The sequence below is a fragment of the Camelus bactrianus genome, chromosome 14 (genome assembly GCF_048773025.1).
Source record: "Camelus bactrianus isolate YW-2024 breed Bactrian camel chromosome 14, ASM4877302v1, whole genome shotgun sequence".
Lineage (NCBI taxonomy): Eukaryota > Metazoa > Chordata > Mammalia > Artiodactyla > Camelidae > Camelus > Camelus bactrianus.
The window spans coordinates 17120326-17135593 of record NC_133552.1 but is presented as its reverse complement, the minus strand read 5'-3'; the positions used below and the strand labels follow the sequence as shown (position 1 = coordinate 17135593).

The following is a 15268-nucleotide window of genomic DNA, read 5'->3' as shown; positions in this document are numbered from 1 at the left end:
AAAAGTACAAATGTATCAATCACTCATTAGTATTCAGATTTAAGATTTTCTCTTCTCCCCAGCTCCTCTATAAGACTGAACTTTTTCTGGAGGGGGAGGCAAGAGGATTTTTTTTTTTTTTTTCCAGTTTCTGAGAGCTCTGTGTTATATAATGAGGAAAAGAATGACCTTGACCAAAAATCTAAAGCAGCTGAGTCTTTAAATTAAATTGTCTGCAACTGAAATTTCACTGTGGAAACACCAGAGCCCCTACAGTTAAAACTAATCTCCTTATTAAATGGTAATTCTTAAAAAAAAGGAAATACCATGACTCTCATACAAATATACATCTGTCAAAGATTGTATTTAACACATTAATTAATGAAGCAGTAAAATGTTATATCCTGTTTAAAGGAGAATTCATACACACACACACACACACACACACACACACACACACACACACACACAGTAGTGGGCTTGCTGAAATGAATTTACAAATAGTTGCAAAACTGGTCAGCATCCAGAGGGCAATAATGAATTGCAGCTCCATTGCACATATCACAATTCAAGAATGATTTGCATTACTATCCATTTCTACAAACACAGAGTTGTAAAATAACTCCATGACAGTGAAAGACAGAGGTAGTCTGGAAGGGTGTGCTAGACAAGACCCCCAGCGATGTTTTGTGGTCCATTTCAAAATCACTGACAATTGTTCCTGATACACCAAATAATTTGAATGATATCACCGAATGCAAGAATTGTGTAGCTCTGTGAACTATTTGAACAGGAGGGACTATAGGTAGAAGAAAAAATAAAGAGTGATATTTGGTGTGGATTGTGAAACCCTTTCAGATACTGTATTCTAAGGACTGTGAGAGGCGGTTTGCATGTAGGTGGGTGGGGAGGACCCAGGAGACGGTGAGAGTGCTTTGAAGGCAGTGCGTTGCATTCACATTTTCATTTGGCCAATCATTTAAATGGGTGATCTTCAGGGAATTTAAGGAAACTGATACAGGTGGTGGCCCCTCTGGTGCATTAGTTACAGCACGAGACCCCTGTGACCTCAGTACCAGAAGCAGAGAACAGCCTGGGGGCTTCAGCAGAGGCAGCCTTTGAACATTGACAGTGGTGTCCAAAGCCTGCAGACACTTGCTTAAAGAGTTATCAGGATGAGCCTGGAGTCCTTCCCTTCCACCTTATAGTATAAGTGCCATAAAGGAAGTCTCACTTTGTTCCTTAAGAGTCACTAATTTTTTATCTTTAATTTGAGAAACCCAGTAGGAAATACTTGCTGCTCTAGCACTTTTGAAATACATGATCCATGTTCAAGTAGGAGATAGTGGGTAGCAGCTCAGAGGACTGTTGCCTAATCTTGGTAGAAGTTAAGTTTTAGGATTCACATACATTTCACATTTTTTCAGAGCTTGGAACAGGGTCTTGGGCAGAGTAGCACTCAGTGAGCATAGAAAATAATTGGCTTCCATTCAGCATTTGACACCAGAGGATCTTTCATCCTTGGCTTGGTCACCTGCTTTCCTGGAAACAGAAAGTTAGTATCCATTAACTTTGACAAAGGGGCAAGTTATCAATAACTGCACTTTGAAATCTAATTACAGACATTGGTAGTGGTGGTTGCTGACCGTTAGGGGTGTAAAGAAAAAAAACCAGAATATTTTAAGCAAGGGTTTATTTATACTCAAGAGGAGACTGATAGGCTGTTATTGTGGGAAACCAGTTCAGTTGCAGAAGCCAAATATGGTGCAGGTATGCACAGCAAAAATGCACAGCAATTTGCTTGAATTCTGAGCTGCTTTAGACGCTCACTTTTGGCTTCTTGCTTTTCTTTTAGTTTTTTTTTTTTCTGAAGTTGACTTCTCCCTTCTCAGAGCATGGCCCCTTTATGTATGTAGGGTGTGAAACGGATTGGTATAGTGTTCAGGAACTGGCTTATAATTCACTTCACAGAATGACTCTGTGTTTCCGTTTTGCAACATTTTAAGTTTGCAAATGACTCTCATCCTCAAGTTGTAGACTGCAGAACTGTTTTCAAAGTGTTTTCAAACGTGGACTCCCAGATTTTATGCATATGTGTAATTTCAGTCGAATTTCTATCTTTAAAGTGTCATGTTAAATATTATTAAAATTATATAATTTATATTTATAAAAATTAAAGTTGAGCAAAGTATCTCCAGGCAACTTAAGCCAGCTCTGGTTGTTGTTGGTCATTGTCTCAGGCATAAAATGATGGCTGGAATGAAGGGGGAGGGCTGGCCATGCAGGAGGAGGGAAGTCCTCAGTCATTTGGGGAAACGAGGGTGAGAAATTTTGCCATGGTGGGTTTTCAGAATGAAACAAGCAGGAAAAAGGAAATAGTTCTCTATGGATATTGTTTAGCGTTGTGTGGGCCTGAGGACAATTAACAGCCAAGTGTTAAAGCACAACAGAAAAAAGTTACTCTGACTTTAATGAAAGGCAAACAGAGTATGCAAAACGAGCACAAAACAAAATTAGGTGAGATATCCTGTGCAAGAGGAAACTGACTTGGCTCAAGTGAAATAACCGTTCTTAACGGTGGGTCACGTGCCAAGCAGACAGTGGGATTCAAACAGGCAATAACACAATACTGACTGCAGAGTTGTTCATTCCCCTCCCTGGCTGAGACTCACATAGGGTGAGCCCGGAAACCTGCCCTGCCTTCTCTGTGCCCTTCACATGCACACTGTGACATTTTCTCAGTAGGTTCGTGATGGCTAGTGATTCACATCACTATTTCTGTTAACTCTTTGGCAACCAGGGTGATGATCCCTGAGTGTTCACGTTTTCCCAGGGGAATGGTAGGCTCTTGGAATCAAAGAAGATGGGAGGAAAAAGGTCATTCATGTGATTATATGTTCTAGTTCTGGTTCTCCAGATTGGAAATAATTACTTGGTTTGTTTTGGCTTGAAACTTTACAGCCCAGCCTGGTTCTCCGCAGCATGCCTCGGAGTGGTCATCTTTAACTGGCATGCGTTTTCAACAAAGGGAACAGGCAACCATATTTTCAGAGTGGCTGGAATGTTAGCGATTAGGAAATAAAATAAATAACTAAAGCCCAATCAAGCTTTTTTTGGTCACCCTCCCACTGCTTTGCCACATTAGTGGCTGGGTACGGTTTAACCTTTGTGTGTGGATTTAGTGTCAGGCTAAGCACATTCACGTTCATAATCTCATGTATCATGTTAGGTAGGTGTTAGTATCAATGATTGATGAATGGCAAAGCCAGAGAGGATCAGTGACTTACCCAAAGTCATGTAGACAGTTGTGGCAGACATGAGACTTCAATCAAGGTCTTCTAATTCCACAGTTGGTGACCTCTTTACCAGTTAAGTAGGTGAATCTGTTATAGAACTCTTTCTGTAAATTACTTTCTGTTAAGTAAGTTCCATGTTTCATTGTTAAGTGAACCCATTCACTTAGAAGAAGCATGTTTTCCAGTAGAATAAAAAATATATATGATGCCTGATAATAAAATCACATGTAAGAATATAGCATGTTTTTGTCATCACATACTTTAAGGAAAGTAACTTTCTGATAAATCAATGATAAATAATTTTAAATGCCAAAATTAAGTCCGAAAGCATGAATATTAATAAGACCAGAGTCAAAATACATTACAATAAGAGTCTCTAAGAGTGAAACCATACAGAAGTGACTTGGTTTGTGAATTCCCTCATTTAGGGATTATGTTAAGTGAGGGTAGTGATACTTGAAGAGAAATTGATCCTGCAAACTGAGGCTATCAAAAACTGTTCAGATTATGTTGAGCTGCCTTGTTTCATCCTGAAATGAGGAAACAGACCAGTAAGTCTAGGACGGGGGAGTCATTCAGCTGAGAAAGATGGAAGACACAGCGTTAGCAATAAAGCCCACTGCCCTCTGCCCGTCCCCGTTCCTCCCCGCCCCTTCCTCCCCGCCCCTTCCTCTACCCAGACTGGGCAGGGAGGGTGACAGCTGACACCAGGCAGGCCCTGCCCTGTGATGGTAGGAAGGCTCAGGCCACCATGACTGAATCTGTAATTTCTACTTCTGAATAAGTGGCTCCTTTCCCCCACTAATTTACTCTTTTGTAATGAGTGAGTTTAAAAAAAAAATCTTTTTTTTTTTTAATATTGCTTTCAGATGTGACTCCTAGGCTAGATTTGAAAATGAATGTTGACCATTACTTTATCAGATACTGTATAGCCTTATTTTTTTAAACATTCTTTCCTCCAAGGGCCTGTTCATAGTGCAGAGGGTCTGCGGGAGGCAAGTAGGGGCCAGGATGGTGGATTGAGGCCTGAGGCACTTAATTGCTTGAGAAAAATTGCTGCCAGATGAGTGGTTTCAAAAAAGCTCAGGCTGCTGATGTGGTCTTTAGTGGGTAGAGGATTAAAAGAGTGTGCAGTTTCTCCTCTTCTTTATGAATATTTGCTGGAGAGCTAATGGGTTTTTGTGTGCATGTGTATTTCCTTTTTCTATTGGGGAAATTACTGGTAATACAGGAACATCCTGAGGGAATGGATGGATGAAGTGGAAGAAATGTGCCCCAGGCCTGTGGCATGCTGTATTATGACAAGTCCTGGGAGCTCAGATTTGTGTACAGGTGATTCACTACAGCACAAATGGAGGAATGTGTCAGGCATAAACAAATAGGCTGTTCCATCAGCTGCTTTTAGCATAAGAAGCATTCATTCCCATTAGAGAAACCACAAATGCTTTCATAAGCCTAAATTTTATTTTATTTTAAATTAGTTACCCACCCTGGAAGAATTCTAGTGGGAATAATCCCTTGTAATTTCAAATGCTCACATGCCTTCCCTGCATTGCTTAAATGCTGTATGCATGCGCTCCCAATTCAATACCTGCTAATCTGATTAGATGCCTGCAGCCAGGTGGTGAGGCTGGGAATACTTTAAATCTGAATTTCCAAGCAGAGAAACACAGGGAAGATCTCCAACTGTAATTGTTGATTCTGTGGGAAATAGGAGTGTAGAAATTTCTGAAAATACGTAACCTTTGTTCCCATTATCCTCTCTTCAAAAGGAAGTTTAAATGTGGCTCCAAAACAGTAGAATTGCCTTGTTAAAAGTTTAATTTATCAATCCTTAGTTTATGAAATTGCATCTTAATAGATATTTTAAGCCACAGATTACATTCCAAGTTATTTACTTGCTGCCTTTTAATAAATTGAGTTCTTTTTTCTGGAGAGAGTGTCTCAGGAATGTTTTTTGGAGCTGGAAGAAAGCTCTCCCTGCAGGGCACCAGGATGGCCCCTCACCCAGCCAAAGGAGGCCACTGGGCTCCTGCAGGAGTAGAGGGCAGCCGGAGGGGTGTGAGGGGCACAGAAGGACAGGCTGGTTGCCCTGCTTCCTCCTTCTGCTGCCTCTGGAGATCAGGAGAGAGTGCCGGGGTGAGCCTGTCGCCCGTTTTTCTAGCCTGTCATCCTAAATTGGGGGGCTTGGAGCCAGCTGCTCCTTCCGGTCCCAGGACACCCCCATCCCCGGCATAGGGCTCGCAATCTCCTCTCCGTCCTGCTGGACCCTCTTAGAGAAAGCTCTTCTCCTCTGCCCCTTTCTGGAAATAGCTTTCTTTGCAGATCTGGGCAATGGTGAAGCTCTGGCTGTACCTTTTCTTGCTAAAACCTGTTTACCTGGGCATCGGGTCCCTGGTCAGGGTGGTCACAGGTGGGCAGCCAGATTAGAAAGGTTATCTTGACAGTGTAACGCCTGCTTTTTCTGAGCCCAGCAGTTAGAGATACCCTTTGGCTGACCAGACACCGACCCCCTCATATGGTAGGTGGAGGAGTAAAAGGTTTAATTGATGTATAACATACATACAGAAAATTACACAGATAATACGTGTATCTTGATGAATTTTCACAAATAGAAGCACCCATGTAACCAGTATCCAAGTGAAGTTTATCTTTTTATAGTATTTCTTCCCTAATTATGAAAGCACTTTGTAGGAATTTGGGAAAATGCAGCAAAGTCTGATAAAGAAAATAAAATTGACTCATTGTACCTACTCCCCCCAAAATGAGCACGGATAACATTTTGGTGTGTTTCCAGTCTGTCTGTCCCTCCCTCTCGCACACAAAGATCTATGTGCGCCCATAAACACACAGATACACCATACCACAGCCTCTGAAGCCTCACACATGTGTGCAGATACACACGGAAGTTCCAAATAATTGCAATAACATAGATTTATAGATATTTCACTGCCTGGTCTTTGGCTTCCTCAGCAAAATGGCCGAGAAAAAAAGGGAAACTGAAAGCCATCTGTCTCCTTACTTGATAGCAGGAAAGGGCTCCTGGGAGGGAGGAGGTGAGATAAGTGGCTGCCATGTATTTACGGGTGATGCATGGATTTCACTGGTCCGGTGTTTTCCCATCTCTCAGACAGCCAGCACTGACGTAGGGCATTTTAAAGACTTCTGAGTAGAGACCTCTTAATGCAGAGCAGAGGTGAGACCTGGACTCAGACTTTCCCGGCTCCTCTGAGAAACTGAGCCCCTCTTGGCCCTGGCTTCACTTTTGCCAGAAGGTGACAACTTTCCTTTTCCTTTTTAAATTAGCGCTCACAGACACCCAAGCAGAATTTAGCCACAGAGCTTTACTTTAACAAAAAGAAGCTGAATCAGAATGTTGGAGATGGGCCCAGTGGTTTTGTGAGTTGCAGCAAAACCATCTTCCCCATCACTACCAAGATGGATGTGGTGATGCTTCACCGCGCCGGGCTGGTTGCTCTGGTCCTCGCCGAGTCTCCTGCTCACACTGGCAGGAAGAGGACAGTTGGCACCAGCTTCCCGTTGCTATGAGTGGAGCAGCCCTTCTTGGCCATCTGCTTTTGGGCTGGCTCAGGGCTCAGCACCTGCCAGGGAGCTTGATGGGGTCCCTTGTGCTGCGAAAAATTCTTTCCCCTCAAACTGCCTATGCCTCTCTTTTTAAAAAATATTTTTTAATTTTCTTATACACTTGGGATTTGAGTTATTATACATATAGAAGGTTTATTGGACTTTTTATATTTGCAGAATATTTTCTTTCTTTCTCCTTATGTATTAAAAACATGTTCGCCAACAGTATGAAGTCGCCTGCGTGTTTACCAGAATTCCTGTATTTTTTTGCAGTCGAAATCAGCTGTCCTCGCTGCCGGCCTGCCTGTGTGGTCTGCCTCTCAAAGTCTTAATCGCAAGTAACAACAAACTTGGATCGCTGCCGGAAGAGATAGGTCAGCTCAAACAGTTAATGGAGTTGGTATGTTACTGATTTTTAAGATGCTTTTTTTGTTTGTTTACTAATCATAGCCTATCAGGTAGTCAAAAAGACTTTTCCCATACTGGGACAAGGAGGAGATCATGCTGTCGCCTCTATATGATAAAGACATAAGTGGGAAAAGGAATAATCAAGGCTTTGCTGGGACAGACAGAGCTCCTGAAATTTACAGGTTTCCGGTGATGTACACGTGCTAAAGTTGGCAGGATTTACAGGTCCTGAAGTCTACAGATTATCCTATGGACGCTAGATCACTTTTTTTCAGATGGCATAAATAAGTTTGTGATAAATTATGGATACACTGGCAAAATAATCTGCAAAGAAGTTAGTAGGCCACAGCTTACGAATGTGTATAATTAAGTTGGAAAGAACAGAGTGCTCTGATTCTGTAAGAATTTTAGTAACCATTGCCCCACATTGATGACTTTAAAATGGGACCACATCCCCAGGGATAAGAAAGAAGAGCAAGTGATTGATAGGCAGAGATGGCTTGGACGTGTGTACCTGAGGCCCAGACGTCAGCTCTTTCACTACTAATTGAATGACTGACCTTGTTTTTAAAATGAGAAAGAGTGAGTTCTCTCTAGACTTCCACTGAGCTAAGATTTTTTGGGTGAATGAAGAGGCAAGAATGAGCAACTGGGCTAAACCATAATAGTCATAATTTATCCTCCAACATGCATCCTTCCACCACCCTTGTGTCCAGCACAAAGCTGGATGTCGTGATTACAGCCATGGAAAGGACACAATACCTTCCTTCAAGTATTATGGCCAGTCACTTTTCTCTTGTGTGCCATCTCTGGTTAATTTCTTTGGGGTTACCAGGAGCATTGGGGTGATGGCTTGGGAGGCCCAGATGGAGAATTCTGTGACCCCTTAGTCGACGCCCTGATACACCTTGAAAACTGCTTAAGGACAGGAACTGCATCTTACTTGCTGTTGTTTCCCTATGCTTGGCACAAAATAGATACCCAAAAAATGTTTGTGAAGGCTGTTGTCAAATGGTGGACAGTGGGCCAAGAAGGTGGCTGGGGACAGATTGTGAGGACTCCCAAGGGCCGTGCCAGTGGGGGGATGATTATCTTTCAGTCCAAGTTAATTCAGAAGGTGCTGTTTTAACTGGCTCCAGAAGACAAAAAATATACCGAATGACACTTTGGACGAAACTGATAGTTATATGCTTAAAAAAAAAAGCTTCTTTTAGGAGTCTGATAACCCCCCAAATCCAGTTTGCTAGAATTTGGATTGGGTCTTGCAAACACAGGATAAATAAAGAATTGGCTTTCTTCCCCCCTACTTCTCGGGCTGCCACGGAGCGGGTGGGTGGCACATCGGTGAGGTCAGTCTTTGGCAGCCGGAGTGTGTTTCTGTCCCACCACACTCTGGGCTGAAGCTGACAGCGTGCCATCCGTCAGCTGTGCGGCTCGAGCTACCGACCGGCTCGTCTGTTAGTAGGGGCACGTGTGCTGAGTCCCGCAGCCAGCCCCACAGCAGAGCAGGGCTTTCGTCAAGTACTCTCGTCAGCTGCTGGGCAGGCGTGCGGCAGAAGTGGAGCGCACTGTCTCCAGCCTCAGGACACACGGGCTGCTGGCTGGCTGTAAGGGCTGCCCTGAGCTTTTCTTAGGCGCCCTGTCTGAAGTCCAGCTCTAGTGAAGGCTGCCCTGCCCCCTGGTCACAGCTCCGTCATCAACCCATGCTTGTCTTTTCTCTACCGGTAACAACTCTTGAACCCTTGAGTCCTAGAATGTTAGAGCCATAATGGTTCTAAAAGACATCTAGTCCAACCTCTTGACAACTTACAGAGGAAGAAACCCAAGGCAGAGAGTGGTGAGCGATGTGCCGAAGGTCGCCCTGGTGTAGCTGACTTTAACCTGAGCAGAAACGCCCTCACCTAGCCCTGTCCCATGGAGAGGGGATGCTGGCAGCGAATATGATTTTAAATGTACTAGCAGCCACATTAAAAAAAAAAACAGATGCAAGTGAAATTAATTTTAATAGTATATTTTAGTTAACCCTCGATAGCCAAAGTATTCTTTCAACACCTGTAACAATATAAAATTAATGAAATATTTTATAGTCTTTCTTCTGTACTAAGTTTTTGAGGTTGGGTGTGTATTTTCCACGGACAGCACATCACAGATAGGACAGCCACATTACTCCTGCTCAGGAGCCACACGTGGCAGGGACCACCTGATCAGATGGGGCTGCTCTGTATCCTGTGTGCTTTTTGCTGTATGAGCAAGCATGAACTTTGCAAAAAGCATTTATTCGTAAAGTTGGTGAATATTTAATAAGTTACCACTATTTAACCATAAGGGGTGATGGGCCTTGCTTAAGTTCACAGACTACAAAAGATTAGTTTCCATCAGTCCTTATTTATCTTTCATATCTTTTTGCTTAAAACAGTAGTGATACTGCAGGTAACCATGCAGATGCTTTTTAGCTATCAACTGGAAAAAATCCTTGGAAAGCCTGAGGTGATTGTAGAATTACGTGGGAGGCTTCTGTTTTGTAGTTTCACAGTAACCGACTTGTTAAAAAAATCTGGGAACTCCCCAAGTGTTCAGAGTACCTTACGCCACCTAAGTGCTGATAACATCTCTCAGTGTATTATTAGGCTCTGAGCATTGTTTAACTATTGGGGAAGAAGCATTTTTTAAAATTTTCTCATTAGACTCAAAGAGTATCCTAAACTGAGTTGTAAACTCTCTTCTCTTCCAAGTGTGAGTGAATGTTTCAGAGTGATGATTTGCTTAAAAAACAAAAATAAAAGCACTGTGGCTATCTGTAAGAAAGGAGGTGCCCTCTCTTAATTTTTGAGATGAGTTGGAGCTGGGAAAGAGTATAATCTTACCTTCTTGAATATATCCCAGTTGTCTAAGAAGCTTAAAACACAAAGCATTGCCATTCAGTGATTGTGATTGGGCAGAGAATAAGGACAAGCAGCTTTTTCTCCTTCCATGAAGACTTTCATTAAGAAACACTTCTGAGATGTCTTGTCTTTTTAAAAAAATTTTTTGGCGGGGGAGGTAATTAGGTTTATTTGTTTTATTTATTTTAATGGTACTGGGGATTGAACCCAGGACCTCGTGCATACTAAGCACACACTCTCCCACTGAGCTCTGCCCCCCTCCCTTGAGATGTCTTTTCTTGAAGCCACATGAGAGGCCAAGATGTATTTCCACATTGTTTCAAGTGCAGGAGAACTTAGGGAATCTTAGCTTCATGGAGCCGTCCCTCCAGGGTCATTTCTGGTGGAAATGATCTAGAATTTTCTAACCTCCTTGGCCACTTTTTGAATTATTTTTGTACCACTTGTCTCCTTAGAGCTGTAGCTGTATGTCTGTGTTGCTTTGTAAGACTTTATCTGCATGTTCTCTCTATAAGAGAAGGCGATATAGCGCTGGCATTTACTGAGCACCTCCTGTATGCCAGGCACTCTGCTGGGTAATGACATGTGTTGTATCATGAGATCTTGGCAGCAGCCCAGCAGGGTGTATATCGTATCTTCCTTGCACAGACAAGTTTGAGTTTTGGAATTACTTGCCCAAAGGCATGGGGCTATGACGTGGTGGTGCAGGAGTGAAAACCTGGTTTATCTGATGAGAGCCCCAGGGCTTCCCACAGCACCGTGCAGCTGCGCCTGCTGGGTCTTCATCTGGACCGTAAGCCCCTTGTGGAGAGGAGCCATGGTTTCTCTCTTTGGAATTCCCTGGTTCAACTTGCAGTGGTTTTCCCATTCAGGTTGTGGCAGGCCCTGAACAGCTGAAAGCGAGTGGGAGAAGGTTGCAAATCTCGGGTGTGGTGCCCGTGGGCAGTGTCGCCTGAGAGTTTCCTACCGAGGAACCACAAGCCAGGCAGCAGGGTCAGCAGACTTCTCTTGGGTTGACTAAACCTCCTTTTACTCATAAAAACGGTGTCAACATCCTGGAAACATGGTTCTTTTCTTGTCAAATCATGCTTGAAGGATAAGGTGTGTTAAATATTTGGTAAGAAACACCGTGTGAATGCCATGTTACAGTTAACAGGTGGCTATCTGTGAAGAAGACAGAGTAAGAACACAATAAATCTGAGAACCTTTTATGGGACATGTTTGCCAAAGGTCTAGGCGCTTCCTCACTGGTTCCCTGTATGTGCTGACACACTGGGGTTCAAAGATGGTCCATTTCTTGTTTAGTTTTTCTCAATTCTGTCCTCTCCCAACTCATACTGTGTGTGTGTGTGTGTGTGTGTGTGTGTGTGTGTGTGTGTCTTCTGGCTGTTCACTTCATATAAAGGAGCATAATGTCACTGATTCAGAAACCTATTTTTACAACCCAAAACTCATGGGGCCTGACTCAAGTAATAATGGATTGAAAGGTGCATTTCCTGGCTCTGACTAGACATGCAGATTTTCTTTTTTCTCTTTTTGTGAAACGTTTGGTTGCGTGGAGAGTTGGAATTCAGGGATTGATTCTAGACAGGATGTATCGAGAAGTTTCTGAGGAAAACCCCTTCTTTGTTTTTTTTTTCTTATTCCAGTCTCTGTAGTGGAGACATGAATTCATGTGTCTACCATAACCATTTGTCCACTCATGGTCCCTGGAGATGCCTCCTGACCTCTCTGGTTTCTGTGAGACAGTTGGAAACCCATGGCTTGTGCGAGGTCCCTTCTGTTGCTCCCACCTCTGCCTTTTTTATCAGGAGGAGTGGGGTGAGCTATGTAATTGTGGCTATGTGGAAGGGAGCAAGGGAGAGTTTTATACTAAAAAGAGACTCTGAGTAAGTGTTGAGAGATGAATATTTATCATACCAGAGGTCACTTGAAATCAAGTTTTGAGTTTAAAGGAGAAGACTGATTTGTTTTAAAAGAAAAAGTTCCGACAACAGGCATTTAGGTTTTCTGATGGCTAAAATATCAAAATAGACATTACTCCTAAGTCAGTTAAGTGTCTGTCTTTCAGTCAAAATCTCTTCTTTATTTCTGATGTGGTAAATGAATTTTCCTGATGTTGGAAGGAAATTAGAATTATTTGATCTTGCCTCTTCTTTTTGCATAGGCACAGAGAGGTTAAGATATTTACCTAAAGTTACACAGTGAATCATACAAAAGACATTTCCAAAAAAGGGCATGCTCACATGGTGGGAGGCCATTATTAATAGCTTGTATTTCCTGTCAGAACGTTTGCGTTTCTTCAATTAAATAAAGAGCTAGATTTTAAAAAACAACTTAAGCAATAGTATAACCATGCCAAGTTTTTGAAAACCCAAGACTCAGAGGCAGGTAGCCCATCAGAGGAAGGTACCATGCCATACCTTAAAAAACATGCTGGTCTTTTAAAAACATATTATTTTCTGAAAGTGAGTGTTATCTAGTTTAATAATCCTTGAACCTACTCTTGATGTTTTAAATCCTTGTCACTTTGGCATTCTGAAGGTAGGCTAGCAATTAGCAGGCAGGCAGTAAATATGTATTAACCTCCAACATTCATTTAACACTTTGAGAGACTTTTTGGTTGTTGCTTAGAAGGGCTGTGATGAAATAAGAATCTTACTTCTAAAGTTTTCTTTTGGTTGTTTAAAAGCATCTTGATTAAACCAGTTGAAAATAAATATACTTTAAGTCATAGCTAAAATTCTCTGTTTAGATTTTTTTAATCTAAATGACTGAATTGGACTGACTGGTTCATAAAACTTAAGTTTGAGTATTTCTGTGATTATAGAATGTATAATGATTAGATTCATTTCTGTATCAAAAAGAACAGAATTAGTAAACATTTATGACATGTGTGATAATTTCTTTTAGGCCTACTTTTGTATATTTATAATACTGTACTACTAAATTTATGGTCACTTGATTTCACTGTAGCTTGGAGTAATTATTCTCCAAGACGTAGCTTAGGGCTCATAGACCATTCCAGAAGGGATTCATTTGACTGTCCTAAGAAGCTGCTGGATCTGGAACTCACAGCTTGATTAATTCTCACTAATTGGAGAAATGTGGGGCATTAATGTTACTTGTTTTTAAAATTTATTTCCCTGAATCATATCTTTTTAAAATGAACTCCAAAAAAAAAGAGCCATACTTTCTTGTAGGCTAAATGTGGACGGACAGGTTCTAGAGAAGCAGGCTGTTCTAGGAATGTTGCTCTTACACTTTCTAACCTGAAGAATCTCAGTCCCAAACATCCAGACTATTATCCTCTCTGTCCTCCTCCTCATTCCCCAACTAATTAAGCCATAATTACCTATGGGGTTTTATTTTTGTGATGAAATTCATAACCTTTTTAAAACTTGGCAAGGGTCGATAGCTGGGAGGGAATAGAGTTTGCACGTTTCTCTGCAATATTGATCATACAGTAGTGAGAAGTGCTTATCTCCCTTGCACGCTCCATCTGCCTGGGCATTTTTCCCCTTCATTATTTTGGCAGGACAGGATGTGACTGACAGCAGTGCAGAGTTCTATTAAAATAATTTGACCTTCACCATGTACCCTTCAAAATGTGAATGGACAATTGGACTTTGTGTTTCTAATTGTCTACAGATGTCCTATCCTGTAAGTCAGAAGGAAAAACTTGTTTTTTTATCATTATGTGAAGTTCTTTAAAAACAAAAAAAAAGTAAATTAGGAAAGCATTTTCCCTGCTGGTAAATAAGTATTTAAATATAGCTGAAGAGAGTTTATTTTCTTTGATGAAGCCGTTTAGAAATATACATTGGAAAAATTACCTTATATTTAGGGAAACGACATACTCTAATATTCTGGGATAACCAGGGGTAATCAACAAAATGCAAGGTGAATATAATACACACAAAAAAATAGGGTAAGGATGCATTTCATCTCAAGAGATTTCATGATGAGAATATGACTAAATATGTTATCTTTTGGCTTTCCTCCCCCTTTCCCTTTTTTTAAAGAGAAAGATTCTTAAAAATTATGTCCTTGAAACTTCTGAAAAATCATCAGTTTCACACTGAAAATCTGTGATTCCCGTGATCTGCAAAAGAGTCCTCCTGCTGTCACTCACAGACTTATAAAAAACATTCTAGATGTCAATAGCATAAACTCTCCCTAGAGGTGGAAAATAATCCCCACTAATCCTTCCCCCATGACCTTCCCTCCCCTCAGCCATCGCCAACATGACAGTGCATGGCCGTGAGTCCAATAAAATGATTTCATTTCATATGTTTCAGGGCTTACCTGTCTACCGTGTGTGTGAGGGCTCTTAGAATAAACTAAAATGGTATCCCTTGTTTATTTGTCACTTGGTTAAAGCAAAGGAAGAGAAAACCTTCATTGAAAGGTTTTGGTTGTTGACTTCTGTGGCTGATCAGATGCCACAGTAATTGGGAAAAGATGGCATTTCACTTTCCACTTCTCATATATGGAAGCATATTCAGAAAGGCAGAGTAATTTACTGGCTCAGTGAGGGGCTAAGAGAGACTGAACAAATCTCTGGACCTCCTAATTCTGTAATTGCTTCCTTAGACTTTTATGTCTCTGCAGATGTGCTTGTGGGTTGGTTTTTGGTTTTTGGTTTTTGGTTTTTGGTTTTTGGTTTTTGGTTTTGTTTTTTTTTTTAAACACTAGGGATGCTTTCCATAAAATTTGATGTGACTTTTCTGGGCTAGTAGCAATGCAGCAACAGCCTGCTTGGGGGTAATGCCATCGAACACCTAATGTTCTTAACCTATGACATGCCAGCGCCCCACTCCCACCCCAAGTCAGACAGCTGAGTACAGAACAGAATGGCGGGCTGATTCCGTTGTATGCATCCAGCCTTTACAGACCAGAGCTTCACCCTCCTTAGCAGGAGCGGCAGTATTCCTTCTTCCTGAAATGATACCCATTTAGCACCTTCATGACCTTGACAGATTGGCAGATCTCCTGAGGATATTTAAATAAGAGGAGGTTAGAAGGCAGCCGTCCACTGTGTTCTGTACAGCCCTGCACTTATACAGAGCCCGAAGGTTTCAGGGAATTGGTCAGTGGTGAGTCCCTCTCATCTAA

At 41.7% G+C, this 15268-nt stretch overlaps 1 protein-coding gene across 4 annotated transcripts in view; it reads left to right on the top strand.

Moving 5' to 3' along the window:
• Positions 1-15268, top strand: part of LRCH1 (leucine rich repeats and calponin homology domain containing 1) — a 169839-nt gene that overhangs the window by 91178 nt on the left and 63393 nt on the right. For all 4 annotated transcript variants that reach the window (XM_074378186.1, XM_074378189.1, XM_074378187.1 and 1 more), the window contains exon 3: positions 7134-7260. In XM_074378186.1, coding sequence (XP_074234287.1) covers positions 7134-7260 — 127 coding nt within the window. The remainder of the gene's footprint in view (positions 1-7133; positions 7261-15268) is intronic.